Source organism: Lates calcarifer, linkage group LG7_2 (genome assembly GCF_001640805.2).
Source record: "Lates calcarifer isolate ASB-BC8 linkage group LG7_2, TLL_Latcal_v3, whole genome shotgun sequence".
Taxonomy (NCBI): Eukaryota; Metazoa; Chordata; class Actinopteri; family Centropomidae; genus Lates; species Lates calcarifer.
In genome coordinates this window covers 10320174-10337351 of record NC_066854.1, presented here as the reverse complement: position 1 = coordinate 10337351, position 17178 = coordinate 10320174, and the positions used below count along the sequence as shown (strand labels likewise).

Genomic DNA, 17178 nt, shown 5'->3' with positions numbered 1-17178 from the left:
TGTAGAATAAAATAAGTGAGTGATAAGGGCAGTGTCAAAAAAACACAGGGGTTACATCAGGATGGATGAAAACAGACAAAGGAATCCTGTGAACATTCAGTCAGATCCAACAGACAAACGTTATCAGATTATAGGTCAGCAGAGTGAGTGTGATGCTCACTGTCAGTACAGTAGCTCCAGGCTCTCCATCAGTCTGAGGCCACATTATTAGATTCCTGTCTCTGGGAAACAGTCATGAATAGTACTGAGTGTAATCTAGGCCATAAGGTTGTAATGTAGGGCACATTCACACCTTAAATGAAGTGATTCACCCTCAATTAAGTCTACAAAGGACATTTTCTGTGAGTGGTAATGCAGGTGTAAGTGATACAGTGGTGTAGTCAACAATTTGTGATAAATGTTGTCTACACACACACAATGAATGCAAGTAAACATCTGACCATATAGAGGAAGGAGTGGATTTTAAAGGGAGCGTGTGAACCTGGCACATTTTCAAAAGGAAAAATAACTATTGCCCCAAAATCAATTGTCCTTCTAGAAACAGAAGTGGGCCACAAACTGGGCTAAAGAAGAACGAGGCCACAAAAGTGAAGAACAGAGACACTGAGTATTCATTCCCCAAATTGGCCGCAATCAGCCCCGTTAAAACTGGATCACTTCAATGATTACCTTCCCTCATGTTGATAATGAACAGCCTTGGGCATGGCAAAGAAAAGCAACATGTCTCGCCTCACTGGCTGCCAGCCGTCCTGCTACAAACACACTTTTTCCAACCTCACAGCATCAATCAGTTTACTCTGGATGTATCAGATGGTGGAGACAAAAGTAATTCTTCATGTCTCATCACGGGTTTTCTCTTATATCTTCATATCATTTTATCATAGGAGACATTTGGTGTTGAATTTTGTCAGAATTAGTGAATGAATTATTGAGTTATGGCCAAAAACTTGTTTTGTGAAGTCAGTGACCTTTGACCTCTGACCACCAAATTCTCAAGCTGATGATGACTGGAAGGAAATTTGATTCAAAGCAGCTGAAGCCAGACAGATAGCACCAAGAATAAAATCAGAACATCAGTGTACAATAATGAAAACAGTGATATATGATCCAGCCCCTCACAGCTGCTACAGTGACTCAAGTGAATCATCTACAATAAATCATTTCCATCAGTCCTCCTCAGTCGTCAGTAATGTCACAACAGAACACATCATCTTTATTTAATGAGATACAACACTACAGTCATTGTATGTGTGTGTAGGTGTGTGTGTGTGTGTGTGTGTGTTACCTACTCTTTGGTCACATCACTGGGGGCAGTGCACAAACACGACCTATAAGAGATAAGAATGAAGACAATTTAATACAATATTGATATTCTTTAACTATGTTAACTATGTGTTATTTATGTAGCCTGTGGAAGATCTGCACAAAATATAGATGAACTATATGACAGTGGACAGGTAAAATGCTTTTCCATAACTGCTGACAAATCATACACCGCCATCCACAAAAACGAGGAAAGAATTCCCAGAAACTCGAGCATGCTGTTTCATCAAGGCACAAAGTTAAAAGCTTTATTACAGCAGTGCGCGATTAAAAATAAGACAACATATAGACAACACACTCACGCACTGGTGTTTTTTGGGAATGTATTCCCCTTGAATGCTAACCCTAACCTGTGTGTCAGGAGCACCTGTTTTGTGTCACATCGCCATCAGATCCAAACAGTGCTTCTTCATTTGTTTTCCATCAAATAGTAACTCACATCTGACTGATTAGAAGGAGCTTCTTCTAATAATTCTTCTCTTTATCCCCGCACATCTCAAGTGGCAAATCAACTGTGAAGCATTTTATAACCACTGGAAACTACTCAGCTCTCTTTACTTCATATTTTGACATTAAAAACAAACAAAAACACGTTGTCTCTGAATTTGTGAGAAAAGACCTGATGGACAGACAGGCATTATCTTATTATGAGAAGTTTAGACCATGTCAACATTTCTGAATACAGGCTTGAGGGAAGCAAAGGTGGTTTCTAAATAACAAAGAGCTGCTGTTCTCTTAGGACATACAATCTACATCAACTTATCTTGTGTTAACATTTGGAGAATAATATATTTTATGTAATATGATTGCACTTCACCAACATCTCAAAAACTGTATGTTTCCTCAACTGACATCCTAAAACTTCTTAAGGTGTTTATGATGTCATCATCTACCCCCTCCCCATACGTCATAAATCCTATCCACCTCTCACATTGCTAACACACTGCTCTACATTTCGTTCTGTTCAATCTACTACACCACGCTCCTAAGAACCACAATTTGGCTGTAATCTCATTATCTTCTCTATCATATATTGATTTCCATCTTAGCACCAATAGAAAGCTCCAAATTAAAACCTTGTATAATGTTGTTTTCCAAAGTTTGCTATTGGATGATTTAAATTCATATGATGCGACAGCACTGATGAGGAGTATATGTCACTCTGCTGTCAGAAAAGGACTCACTATATGCTGTATAGAATTCCCTTATAACAAATATGATTTCTTACACGTCACACTCACACACATATCAATATGACAGCTTCACACATAGAAAGGAGACTATGCAGAAATACAGATCAAGTGAAATATGCAGTAGTACTTTGTGTGTGTATGTTTTATGATAAAAGAAATGAAAAAATAAAATGTATTTACCTGTTATAAATCTATTCTTTAGCATCCATGACACCTGCTCAGGGTTTATCACATCTCCCAGATCCAGTGAAAGGGAGCGCTTGTATGGTCAACCACACAGAGACCCAGCAGAACCAGGATGTTTTTTCACTGATGCACAGATATTTGATTATGCACATAACTGCAGCCAACACACACACACACACTAGTGCAGAGATATCCAGACACTCACACAAACACTATGGAGATGCTGTATACTCTCTTACTCACACCAGAAAACATTCTGAGATATGTTTAAATGTATGGTACAATTCAGTAAGGCTCAATAGCAACCCCCCCACAACCAACCTGACTTAACAACAGTGGACATTCTGATTGCTTCATGTTATTTTCCTTGGAATGACAACCTTGTTAGAAAAGTTAAATATTGGTCACTTAGTCTATGAGGGGTCAGAAGATTCCACAAAGGGTCATATTTGACATCCATTAGAACACTGGTACACATTTGTCAGGTATCAACTGAACACTCAATAGGAACATCAGACATCATCAAATAAAACTGAAATAAAACAGAGCAGTCACATCGCAGGGTCTCCATTTCAGATGGAGTTGAGGATATTTGGTATACACAGTATGCTGTATTAGGTAAATAACAAATGATAGTAGTCCCAGTAGATTTTGTGCTAACTACAAGTCATAAGATGTATCCAAATTGTAAACACAACAGGAGGGTTTATCATGTGGAAATCAGGTGTGGGGCGGTTGAGGGAATATTCAGCAGGCTTTGGCTTCTTTACTGTCAAGTTTATGGTGAAAGACAATTATTTAAAATCAGAGAAACACAACTTCCTACAAATGTTTTATTTCTCTTAATCAAATACAGGATGCACTGAGGCCACAACTTTCACTCACTGTGTGTTTCAATATGTAACTAGCTAAGAGTAAGAGTATGTTTAAAGGGAGGACCACAACAAAATGCTACAACAACAAAATCCAAAAACTAAGGCATTCTATGACCAGATGTGGATATTATTATGATGGTTTGCTGACGTCTGAATGTCTTCCAGACGTCAGCATCTTGTTTTGACCCTAATGAGTGTCAAATCTAATTAATCTTTTTTTTTAATTCAACAGTCCCCCAGAGCAGCTTAATAAAGTGTATCCAACACAGTAGCAGCCATAGCAACTCCAAAGGCCTTCCTTGTCATGCTATGAAACTTATTTGCACACTCACTATTCAGCCGACACAAAAGCACAAAGTCTTTCATTCAGAAAACTGAGGAGAAATGTATGCTGGTTTAAAATATTCTGTATAAACAGTGCAGATATGAGGTGCAATCAAAAAGCTCAAAGACTTTTCCTGTTGTGAGCGCACTGAGTACGGTGCTGTGCATCTAACAGGTGCAAGCAGTAACTTTCCTGAGTCAGTATTCAGCGAGGATCTCTGTCAACAGGCCCAAGAACACCCAACCTTCACATCAAGGATCATCACCCTTGACAGGAGTTGGATCTATGGCTACAACCAGAGACCAAATCTTAGTAGTTAAAGCACTTGCAGTCTCCAAGACTGAAAAAGGCGTCTCTTGCTCTTCTTTTTTTCTGACATTCACAGGGGTGTGTACCACGAATTCCTCCCTCAGGGTCACAACGTCAATGCTGATTTCTACTGCACTGTTTTGAGGGAGGACATTCAATGCAAATAACTTGTACTGTGGCCTCATGGCAATATGGCCACACCAGGAGCACAAACCGTTTCTCCTCATCCACCTTACTTCCTGGATTCAGCTCCCTACCACTTCTTCTTCCCCAGAATGAAATTCAAGGATAGGGGTCACAGTTTTGACACACTCAAGTAGATCCAGTGCACAATGATGCTTGACAGAACAGGACTTCTAGGGAGTATACTGCAGGGCAGCAGGAGTGCTGAGAGTGATGTACTGGTGCTCAAAATGCTACTTAGAACGTTACGGCAGCCAAATTTAAATCAGGTATGGTTTTTGTTTGTTGCAGGTGCAGTCTCAGAGCTTTTTGATCCCATCTCGTAACTGTGGATACCAAGCATTGTCCTGTAATTGTATCGGTCACAAAATAAGTACCCCTCAGTGAGAACTCCTGTTAGAGAAAAACCTTTTAAAAAAAAAAAAAAACTTTCAGATTTTTTTTCCCCAAAAAACATGTCCAAGTTGCAGGGAGAATAGTAAATCAACAAGTCAGTCAATGTAAAAACAGAAAAAGAAAAATTGGACAGCGGCAGTAACAAAGATCCATGAGAAACTTGAGAAGTTAATATCTGCGGCGCTTGTTATTTGGCCCATCAAAGACTCCCCCTACTGGATTCCCCCTACCAAATCCTGGGGCTGGTCCAACTTGGGGGCCCAGTGGCTGCTGCTGGCGGCTGCGGCTGCTGCTGCTGTTGCTGCTGCTGCTGCTGCTTTGGGGACTCAACCTCTGGTCGACCCCCCATTGATCCACCCTGTGGATATCGATCATTTCGCTGTGGTATCATGGGGTCAACATTAGAAATTTGGTAGTGGGTTGTTGTCAGAATGTAATAATGATTGTATTATAAGAGCATGTTTTGGGGTCAGATACGAATACATTGTATCCCAAAAAAAAAAAAAAAAACAGCAAGATTTTCAACGTTCATCAGTCAGGGTTGATCCAAGTGTTGCCATCCAAGAGTAAAAGGAAGAGAAGTGCATCAAGCAGACAAAGGGAGAGAGAGAAATAAGTCTATTAGTTAAGTCTACATATTTAGGACCAATTTTCAAGTTGTTAAACACAAAGATTTCTAAAACATATATATATGTATACATATATATATGTATATATATAATATATATATATGTTTTAGTTTTTTTTTTTCGTTTGACGCAAATTATTGTTTTGGATCTCAAAGATGTATTAACTTTAGCTTCATTCATTCTTCTAGATACATTACCATGGCTCCATTTTCTGACATCAATGCTGTGCCCATATTTGCAGTTCCCTCTGGGCCAATGGTTCCTCCCCTTCCACTCATGCCCATCATTTGACCCTGGTTACCACTGGGCCCCGCAGAGGCCTGGTTATAGCCATCTACACACAAAACAATGGAACATCGGTTGGTCATTCGATAGTTCCACGTAATGAACTCAGCGCCCAGTAAGAACTGAGGTAGCTGAATGCTAGAGCTATTCTCACTGACTTAAAAAGATAAGTTAACGTTGGCTTTTAGTCAAGATCTAAAATGACTAGGGGTGCACTGGAACAGTATCTACAAGATCTGACTGATCCACATTGAATACAGTTTTGCTCAAATTAGGCTTAAATAATTTACTGTAAGATCAGAAGTGGTGAGGATGCCATTAGTCAACATTACCGATAATAGCTTTTCTAAAGGTACGTTTTCTGCAATTTGTCTAGAAGTTTGCATATTGTATGTCTTAGCATGTGATGGTTTAACTGCTGTCAGGTCAGGATATGGTTACAAGACTGAAAAACAGCTTTCATAATAATAAAACTGAGAGTCTACAGCCATGCTAGTATCTCTGTGAGGCCAAACTGTAGGCACAGTGATGCTTTGGTATAGCTGGAGTATGATGAGCTATAGCAACATAATTAAATAGACCATCTACAAAGGTATAATTAAAATATGCACAAGCCTAAGGACAATGGTTTATGAACATCACACTTAAAGATAATAAGTAATGCGATACAGTTACTTCCTCATGACAAGTCCGAGTCACACAGATTTTAAAGACTAAAAAAGCATTGGCATTGGATCAGCACTTGGTATCAGTAGATACCACAAGTTTAGGTATATGCATTGTTATTGGCAGATCGGTGCGTCCCCATTTATTACAGGAACTACAAACTTTGCTACTATATGCACCTAACTCTATGCTCAACTTATTAGTTGAAGTTGAATTTCAAACTAAAAACAAATATGATGAAACAACATTCATTCACAACCAAAAACCAACGTTAATTTAAGATAGTTAATAGATGCTGAAATATGTTGCACAAAAAATATGAAAGGTTACATTTTTACAGAAGGAATAGACAGAGATAGCAGATAGAGAAATTAGCAGAATGAGAGGTTCTCACTTTGACAGCTAAAATTTGAGGCCAAGTGGCAATGTTCTCATTGTTTTACTAACTAACCCTTGGATTGCACATCATCTTAATTATAGAGAATACAGAGGAGTTGTTAGAGATCAACACTGAACCATATAAAAAAAAAAAACAGACTTGCAGACCCTGCAAACCCTGCTGCAGACATCTTTGGCGCACTACAATTCAATTTAAGTCAAGGCACTACCAACTTATGCATTCCTGCACAGTTGCACCAACATTTAAAACTGTAACTGGTATAGAGACATACTTTTGATATAGATGTTACAAGTCCATTTCTTTTATCAGATGCATCTTGGTAAAGGGATGATTCAGGTATATTTTTCACCTCATTGTGAAAATTGTTGTTAGCACTTTCTAACAAAACAATAGTGCTATGAAAGTTGTTGACAGTACACAATATCAACTAGACTGCACACTGGACTTTTCACCACAATGATCCAATCAGACACAACATTAAACCACTGAAAGGTGTAATGAATAACACGTTTTTTGTTTTTTTTTTCGTTACAATGACACCTGTCAAGGAGTGAGATATTCTGGTCAGTAAACAGTCAGCTCTGGAAGTTGATGTGTTGGAAGCAGGAAAAACAGGCAAGCAGAAGAGACACTGACAAGGAGCACACTGTGACGGCTACACAACTGAGTCAGAGCATCTCCAAAATGGCAGGTCTTGTGATGTGTTCCAGGTATGCAGTGTTTGGTGCCTACCAAAAGTGGTCCAAAGAAAGACAACTGGTGAACTGGCATCAGGGCCATGGGTGCCCAAGACTCCATGATACACATGGGGAACAAAGGGTGGCCCATTTGGTCCAATCCCACAGAAGAGCTACTGTGGCTCAAACTGCTTAAAAGGTGAATGCTGGCTATGACAGAAAGCTGTCAGAACACATAATGCATTGAAGCTTGCTGTATGTGGGGTTGCATAGCCGCAGACCTGTCAAGAAGGACCACTGCTGACCCCTGTCCACTGCTTAAAGTATGTGAGTATCAGAACTGGACCATGGACCAGTGGAAGAGGGTGGCCTGGTTGAGGCATCATGTTTTCTGTTACATCGTGTGGATGTCCAGTTGCATGTGCATTGTCAAAGTGCAACCTACTGACAGGAGTATAAATATGCCGTAAAAATGTAACATATGCTTATGAGTTGGACGATTTTTAAACATATATATTTTCACTTACTTGCAGTATCATAGATGCACATGCACATACCCACTCACATAATAACACAGCAGAGCAGTAAAAAACCACTACTACTGCAGATAGAGCAGCTAGGATGAAATATGTCTGAGACAATTACCCACCTATCAAATATCACACTTCAAACCATATATTAATACCAAGGCAAGAACATTCCAGCTTGTGCTAAAAAGTCAATACAAATGAGGAATTTCAGCTTCACTTATAAAGGTGATGTGCAATCCTAGGTTACAGTCTTTGTATGGTGAAGTGCCACCATAATCCTCTGACAATCTGTTCCCATTCACAGCATCACAGACTTAAACCTCAGTCCCCAGCCCCTCATCCTGCACCTGCAGATCAACATTTATTTTGTGGAATCCTAATAAAAGCGATGTGCTTGTCTTTACTTCTTGTCTTCTATTCCCACTAAATGAAAAATTGCTATAGCCTCTTTAGTTTTGAAGTTGTACTGTAATGCTAAAAGCCAAGGCCAGTACAACATAATTCATGAATACCAGATGAACCCCATCATGATTGGATCCTGAAAAGAAATATATGATCCATTACTTCAGATCTATGTAGGTGAAAACTCAGGATGAGAGCTTGGGGACCAAATATTTCTCAAACTATGAAACCCCACCCCACCAGAAATAACCCCCATTCAGTACACTGTATATGCTGTTAGTTCAGACATTATGTTTTCATGTGGTTTTCATTGCCTGTGCATCCCAGGTGAGTCCATTTTACACCAAAAAGGGTGTTAAAGTACACATTCCAGCATCTGAGAACACATCTTGTTGAAAAGGACTCAACTGAGATGCAAGACAAATAATAATAATGTAAAATAACATAAGACACTTACAATCATTTATCATCACTGGTTTTTGTATCAACCAGTCCTTACACAATCATGCCCATACCTCCCATATTAATGGCTCCACGAGGGCCCAGCTCACCCACTCTCATTTCCTGTTCTCTCTGGAAGAAGTGAAGAAGAGCCTTCAGAACAAAACTCTGCTAAGGTACAAGTCTTCAGCGGATAGCCCACAGGACAACACTCACACTGGGAAAGTATTTATTTTCTAAACAAACTGATGACAGCCAGGTAAACTGTCCACAACTGGTAAGGAATGTAATTATAATTTTTTTTTTTATCACTGATGGCATTTTAGATTTAGCTTCAGTGTACCCTTGAACTCTGGCAAGGGAGCAACATTTTCTATCCTGTTAATTTACTGGCCACAGACAACCTTAAGGCAACTGAAGAGGAAAACTAATTTGCCTACATCATATCAAATTAGCTGGAAGTATACACATCTATAAAAAGGGTCACACAAAATGAGTTTAAAGCATTATTTTATCAGCCAGACCCAACCCAAATTAAAAGTTACGTCAGAATCTTCATTACTACATTCATCCATTCACACAGGCCCTGACACACCAAATCAACTCAGAAACTAGAGTTAGTAAAGACCTTACATCAAGGTTTGATTGTACTTCAGTACAGATGTGGCTGTGGACTTGCACATGGACAGAGGATGTGCTTCTCTAACTACTACAGTCAGGGTTCTGCAGTGAAACGATGTATGTGACCTTGTGATGAAAATAAAACCACCGATGGGAAATACAGTGCAGCCTGGTTTTATGTATACATAGTCGACACATTTGTACTACAGCCAGCTGTAGATACTGGTGCTGGACCTTGGTTGTCTGTTAACTGTTGGCCTGGTGTGTCAGGGCCCAACCACATACATTTCATTTACACAAACATATACTGAATTATACCTACAATAACACACATCCCCCCTTGTCCTCACTCACTCTCATACATACACACATAATCCTGCAAACACAGAAGGTGAATAAAATTCAGCGATTATACATTTCACTGACCTGGATTCAGTCTGTTTTCAGATTAAAGGTTGTTTTTTTGTGATGAAACATCTCAGGCTTAATCCAACTCAGTGAAACCAGATGGACATCAATAACCTGAACCTAAACTTTTTCTGAAAATATATGAGCCCCTGTCAATATCATTCAGGTTTTACTGTGTACATGTTCAAAATCTATCCCAAATGATAGTGTCGAAATGCAGCTGATGGTCAATAACATAAAATTCTCAGTTACAATCTATTCCTTCTAAATACATTTATTATGTTCATTGTGAAAATATGCAGATATCAAGACCATATCACAGTAACTCAGTAGCACAGTATGCAAGCTGAATTTATCATGCCAAAATAATGCATCTGTAGCTGCAGCAATATTACATTATTATTTGTCCAACACACACCAAATCATTGCAAAATTAGTTAGTTACTGCCAATACTGAATTCCTCAACCTTTTCTGTACTTACCTGTTGAATGGACAATATGTTACAAATATAATTTAAAAAGTAATACTGATGTTGCAGCAGAGCAAATATACATAATGTGTGATGAAAGGCTGTATCATTCTTAAACTAACATCTGAGATTAAAGGTGTGGAGTCTGTTTGATGCATAAACTGCAGTTAATCTGAGCACTAGATGGCAGCAACAGCAGGATTTACATTCTGAGAGACATCGGTCTTCAACAATAATCCTCTCAGCAAATAAAAATGCAAACTAGACCATGTCCACAAAAAGAAAGTTAGTGTTTAATTGTGAAAAGAGCAACATCTGGGAATCTCTGATGTCCAGCAGTTAGTTATTGACATCAGTGTTCTTCCTTGCTTTTATACCAAAGTGGTCTATAAATACAAATCCTGGATGCATGTAAGTGTGTGTATTTGTTATGTGCATATAAAGATGTCGAGTGACTCCAACAGGACCTCTAAACAGAGCAAAGAACTTGAAGAGAAAAGTTATAACAGAAAACAAGATACAGTATCACACCAACAGACATTCACACTGGACTGAACCTCACTAAACTTGTTTTAGATCAAATAAAATGATGAAAATTGATGAGACACTCTATGCCACTGTTTCCCAACCAAGCAGCACGTCCATTTCTGATATCATAATAACAATAGCACCACACAGGCAGACCAAGAAAACCTAAATGAAAATGCTGTACAATATTATTATCATATTATCTTGGCTCACCTATTTTAAATAATGACAGACAAGACTGTTTCTCCAATGTGCTCAGACAGAGATATTAAACAGTTACACAAACATTTTTTGACTTTTTTTCCCCCACACAGAAAACTGATCAGGAATTGTTAGGAGAGCTGATAAAGAATCGGACCAATATGCAAAATCAACAATAGCAGTGGTATCAATAAAATCAATTCCCATCCTTAAATATAATGTTAACTAATACAGCAATCCTTCAGTTATGACTACTGCTTTGAAGCTTTCAATACTCAATTTCACTCTCACCATGTCAGGAAGAGGTTGATTTAACAACTAAATTCAACATTTTGATGTAGGGATATTGTCGCGTTATTGTAGCATTTTATTTCATTGTGCCAGGTGTGACAGAAAAGGATAATGAAGACAGAGTAAAAAGGTTTAGTGTTGTTCGTATGGTGTCTATATTACACTTAAACTTAAACTAATAATAAATTACTAATATAAAACAAAACTATACAATTTAAACAATGTGATATTTTGTTTAGTGTGGGTGTTGTCTCTCGTGTGACAGAATGACCACACTACTGAAGTGATGTGGTTACAACAGCTGCGGTAACTGCTGCTATCAAAATACAGGAAACTCTCCACAAGCAAACATTAAAATGGAAAAGCTGGACTATACAGAAATTACTGAAAGAGGCTATAAAACTAAAAGGAAATAAGAAATCCCTGCACAGTATAATTCAGTCTGGTTGCAGGTCAAATGCAGCAACAAAAAAGAATCAACACTTTGAAAAGGCTCACCACTGACCAAAGACTGGGCTCTGGACCAACCTATAACAGCTTGGTATTTATTTAAATATTTTCTGCAGGTCATCCTTGAGGTAAAACACCCTAAAATCCCCTTTTCCTGAAGAACTGCCCCAGTGAAATATATGAAATCCAGTGTCAATTTTATATGACAAATAAAAAGATAAATAAATCTATGCAACTAGTGTAGTACCAGTCTGTCAAGAACAGAGTATGATGCAGTGGTGTGCAGAACATACTGACACAGTATGGATGTCTACAAGCTGCTGAGGTACAACACTTACTATAATATTTTTGGTACATGAAGGCAAATATGCTTAAAATATGACACTATGCATTTCTGCTTGGATCTTTTTTTTAATGTCCTGAGGTGATGGTGAACCAAGAGAAAGGTGTGTATGTCTGTAGGTGTGTGTGAGTAACTACGAAATGCATCAGAAGTGCACTTAGTGTGTTAGATGTGTATGCTTTCCAGCTGTACTCACATTGTCCAGGTAGTTTGGTTTGAAACCATCTGGTTGGCGTCTCAGGTCCTCCTGTTCTCTGTGCCTCATCATCTCCTCCTCTCTCCTTCTCCTCTCCTCCTCATGTCTACACACAGAGAAAATCTTAAATGCAAACCACTGAACAGCAGCTACTTAAAGCTTAAAATAAGTTTGGGTCCAAAATAAAATTACACAATCGAAAAAAGCACTGCACACCACAAGATAATGTGGCTTGCTCAAAGAAAGGAAACACACCTCATCTCTATCTGCTTTCGTCTCTGCAGCTCCTGGTTACGAAGCTCCTCCAGTCTCCTCAGCTCCTCCTGACGTCTCATTAGATCTGGAAAAAAGGAGGAAGACAACATGAGTCAGAAGGACTGAAGAGGGATGGGGAAACAAGGAAGAATAATGAAGGTGCATTTAATCCAAAGCAGACAAGGCCTGCAGAAACACACGGTTGGGTTAATACTACAGTGGTGTGTTCACAGGTTGGTCAGCAATGAAAGTGTTCTATGTGGCAATGAGGATGTGGAAAGTATAACCTGGGCTTTTCTCAGTGAACTGTAATTTCATTTTCACACACTATGTAGAGCATCTCACCATAGCTGACACGAACCACCTCAAAATACAACTACACTGGGTCAGTGTGGGCCACATAGAGACTGCAGGACTGTGATTCAGTGTGTCATGTAGCATTGAGGAGTACAATAGAGTAGGCTGAACAAAGGCTTATGATCTCCTTTACAGGTTGTGATATAGCAAAGCTATACACTAGTGCAACGTTTGCTCTCTAACACAAAGTGGTTGCCAAAAGGTAAAGGTGACAACTTTTTGTATGTGACCACTTAACAACACTGTCTCATAATGCACAAAACATCCATCAAGAGTTTCTGTGACATTATGACAGTCAGCAGGTTAAATCCTGTGCTTATCATTTAAATCAGTGTCTATGTCGAAACCTCAGGGGCGAAGCGGGTTTGTACTTGTCGCCTGAGCAAATGTAAGATACAAAGCACTCTAACATTATAATAGTCACCCAAATAAAGTAAACAAACACTCATGCACACAGACACTGGTGATAAAATGTCATCCAGCTAACAACCAGCTCCTACCTTGTCTCATTAACATGAGCTGATGTTCATGTTTAGCCGACTCCAGCTCAGCCTCCAGTTTCTCTTTGGCTTCTTTAATGTTCCTGTCCACCTGCTCTCTCTGTTGCTTCTCCATCTCATCGAGAGCTTTCCAGCGAGACGAGTATTCAAACTCAAACGTCCCCGGCTGGGCAAAACGTGGCTGCTGCTCTCGTTCCCTGGGGAAAGAAAGGTGAATACAAAACTAAACTACAATTCCTGTAGTCTGAGAACAGTATCAACAAAAACAAGGACAGTTTAATGCAACAAAAATCCATTAGACTACAAATCCCTTCTTTATTTACTTGTGGTACTTTGGAGTCTTCTGCAGCAGTTTTTCAGACAGACCATCCTCATCATCAAAGTGCTCTGAGGGTTCTACAATGGCTGGACAGGGTGTGCTGAGGAGAGGGAGGACACCACTAAGTTAAAAACCCTGTGACATTACAATAAAGCAATGGTCATTTAAATGTTAAAAGACTTATCAATGTAACAGAAACGGCACTGACTGAGATCACTGTATTGTAAATGGTGCTCTCGTTGTAAAATGTCGCCCAGTATAAATTTAGCTCCACTTGTGTTGTGACATTTCCTGGCAAGGCACTGTGTGTTGGCTACTGAAATGTATTTAAGCACACATCCCAGATAGATTACAAAGTCATATTTCTTCTGGTTCCACAGAACGAAAGAGAAAAGGACTGGCACCACGCTTACTTTTCAGAGCTGGAAAATCTTGTCACATAGTATTATAAACTGCTGTGCACTGTTTTAGCAGCTGACAAGCCTTTAATGTCATGGATGAAGATAGGGCTGATCTGAATGGTTTGAAGCATTGATGCTTTGCCTGTTGCCATGGTAATCAACATCCCAATCAGTATTCAAATGCTTCTTTTTTTGTTGTTGTGTTTTTATAATTATTATTCTATATGCATTCCAACAAAAATCCTAACAAAGGCGATCTGAAGAAGAAGAAGCAGTCAGAATCGTTCGTCTCTGATAATTAGCATCTTTTAGTCCATGACAGCTGTTTTTGTCCCTGATTCATTTCTACAGTAAAGATGTCAGGAGCCGCTGTGAACATGTTTTCCTCATGAATTTACTTCCACCAATGGCAGCTAAACATATTCCAATCAGATTATAATTTCTCATTCAATCCCAGCCACTTCTGTGTGTCCACCCCTCCAAAACCACTTCATCCCCACACTCCTTACGTGGTCAGCAGCAGTGCTCCCTCAGTGCAGCGCTCCAGAGCTTTACGAGCAGCTGCTTTGTTCGCAAACTCCACAATGCCTCTCCCTGTGGGACGGCCACGGTCATCTGTCACAACAATAGCCCTCTCCACCGGTCCAAACTGAGAAAATGCCTGATAGGTACAAGGCATAAACATCAGCAAATCAGCAGAGCAACAAACACAGGAAGTTCATGCTGAAACTGTGCTTTCTCCATCCTACCTGTTCCAGCAGTTCATTCGTTACTACAGGCAGCAGGTTGCGGACTGTGAGCGCAGCACCATGCGTAGCAAAGCGGATCCTGATTGGTCGGTTATTCAAAATAGTCCCATCCAGCTCAGCTTTTGCAATCTCTGCCAGCGTTCGGGTTTCCTGGAAGACAGGAGACAAAAAAGTCAAACGGATGATGACACACCAGTGTGGTACATTACAGCATTCATTAAACCTGCAGAGTAAATTGCACTAAAACTGTAATTTTCACCAATTGCGCGCACAAGTGCACAATAAACAACACAACTTTATTCTCTATTAATACAAGATATTCTGTGAACCTACTGTCATTTTAACACACGTGGGTCTGACATTACAACAATGTTCATAGACTTTGGCACAGCACTTGTCAAAAATAGGTCATAACCTACTTAACCTGCTCTGTAGAGTGTAATGTGTGCTGAGCCTTCATGTAAAAATGACAAATAAAAGTGGCAACCTGACATGTTGTTATAAGATACAGTCTGGTAGGCTAAGACATAAATGGAGTGTTAAGTCAACCAGCAGATTAGCTAATGCTAATGTGACAGCTGGCTTCTCGTAGCCATAAAATTCTGGTACATATATATTTAATTTTAAAAAAATCAAGGATGAAGAAGGTAAACTTGGTTACAGTAACACAGTTTAAAGCCAAAAGGCAGGGCTTTGTACATACCAGGCGAACGAAGCCGAAGCCCCGGTCTCTGTTGATGAACACCTCGTTAACTTTCCCATATTTAGCAAACATGTTTGTGAACTCCTCCTCCGGTATATCAACCGGGAGACTGCCAACAAAGAGACGACACCGCTGGGTGAACGTCTTTTCACCGGGCTTCCGAAAACTCGTAATATCCAGAGTCATTTCTGCCGGGCCCTCTGCGCTTCCTTCGCCGGCTCCCTCCGCTTGCTCGGCCGCGGGTGACGGCTGCTGAGGCGGCTGAGCTGGGCTGTCTTTGTTCGCTGGTAGCTGCTCCGCGGCCGGGGAGTCGGTCCCACGTTTCGGCGGTTGAGGAGAGTTGCTGCTTTGCATGCCCGCTTGCTGCATATTTCGGTTAGCCATGTTCAGACTACGTACTTTAGACAGTGCTATCTAATTTAAGCTAACTTTGTGGAAAAGGATGGAGGACCAGTGTTGATGGTGCACACCTCCTGAGTTCCAAAGATGGCGGCGGTGGATGGCACGCAGACGCAGTGCGTTTGCTGGATCCAGGCAAGGGCGGAGTTAAAAAATCTGTATCCCCTGGGTTTTTAGGGACCCCCCACCCCCTCTCAATCTGGCTTGGGCATCAGAAAAATCATCACCAACTTCAACCCTTCTATACAGTGAATCCAGCTAGGGATGCAACTTATTATAAAGTGTCAAAAAATAATGAAAATCCCATTACAATTCTCCACAGCCCAAGATGGCATCTTCAGATTGCTTGTTTTGTCCAACCAACACCCCAAAACTCAAATACATGTTTATCATGGCCTCTTTCACTTCCCCTACCCCCATTACTTACAAAGGAAACATCTGTAAAACAATGAAAATAGGCAACAAATTCCCTGGTAACACATTCTATTGGGATTCAGCACATACTTGAAAACTTGTCATTTGAGCAGTATGCATGTTTCTGATGGACAGGCCATCTGTCCACATATTGTAGCACATCTGTCTGCATACGCTACTGAAATTCTTCTGTTTGACAGGGGTCTGAAGGGCCACCATCTTTGGCTTGCCTGTCAGGGATCCCGTATCCAGACGGGGTCAGAGGGCTGCTGCCTGTCACTGATGAGACTGAGTCTGTCCACACAGGTAACATACCATGTATTTTACTCAAGGAATGTGAGCAAGCAGCTGTACGGTATGTAAAGATGTGCAAGGTCTGCTTCTAATTTGCCTAAAGAAATAATGTGAATGCTAATTAGATCTATAGTAAGGAGACGATTTGCTTTGATCTCTTTTGATCCTAAAGAAAGCCCTGAGCATTCATTTTATACATCTGTGATCTATAGCCTTAATTAGGTTCATGTGTTTAGACATGTTTGGGATGCATACAGCGCACAAAAAAAATGTTGTTTTAAAGAATCTGATTTGAATTTTTAGCAGATGAACATGAATTGAACAGTTCACTCAACATGTACTTCAAGTATAAAACCTGAAACTATTCATCAGGCAGAAAACATGGTCCCTGTGAGTAGTATAATGTTCAGTGTTATATAATGTTATATTTTATACAGATGCATTACTGATGCAAGAAGA

At 39.8% G+C, this 17178-nt stretch overlaps 2 protein-coding genes across 4 annotated transcripts in view; both read right to left on the bottom strand.

Moving 5' to 3' along the window:
• Nucleotides 1-3385, bottom strand: part of LOC108900634 (rho GTPase-activating protein 20) — a 38833-nt gene extending 35448 nt beyond the window's left edge. The window contains 2 exon segments of the mRNA XM_051065940.1: nucleotides 1290-1328; nucleotides 2697-3385. The gene's annotated coding sequence lies outside the window, so the exon portion shown is untranslated.
• A 136-nt stretch (nucleotides 3386-3521) lies between these two features.
• pspc1 (paraspeckle component 1) lies at nucleotides 3522-16165 on the bottom strand. Of its 3 annotated transcripts, XM_051065941.1 has the most exons (11): nucleotides 15613-16165; nucleotides 14910-15059; nucleotides 14670-14821; nucleotides 13764-13859; nucleotides 13441-13637; nucleotides 12584-12668; nucleotides 12329-12434; nucleotides 8895-8952; nucleotides 5617-5753; nucleotides 5108-5169; nucleotides 3522-5070 (listed from the first exon to the last, which is right to left on the bottom strand). In XM_051065941.1, the coding sequence occupies exons 1-11, from the start codon at nucleotides 15994-15996 to the stop codon at nucleotides 4959-4961; spliced, it is 1539 nt and encodes a 512-aa protein (XP_050921898.1). In that variant the 5' UTR covers nucleotides 15997-16165; the 3' UTR covers nucleotides 3522-4958. The 3 variants fall into 3 exon arrangements, 2 of the variants coding, with proteins under 2 accessions (XP_050921898.1, XP_018557336.1); XM_018701820.2 differs by having other exon boundaries at nucleotides 3522-5169; nucleotides 15613-16148; XR_001963776.2 differs by lacking the exon at nucleotides 8895-8952 and having other exon boundaries at nucleotides 5020-5169; nucleotides 15613-16154.
• Nucleotides 16166-17178: the final 1013 nt, after the last annotated feature.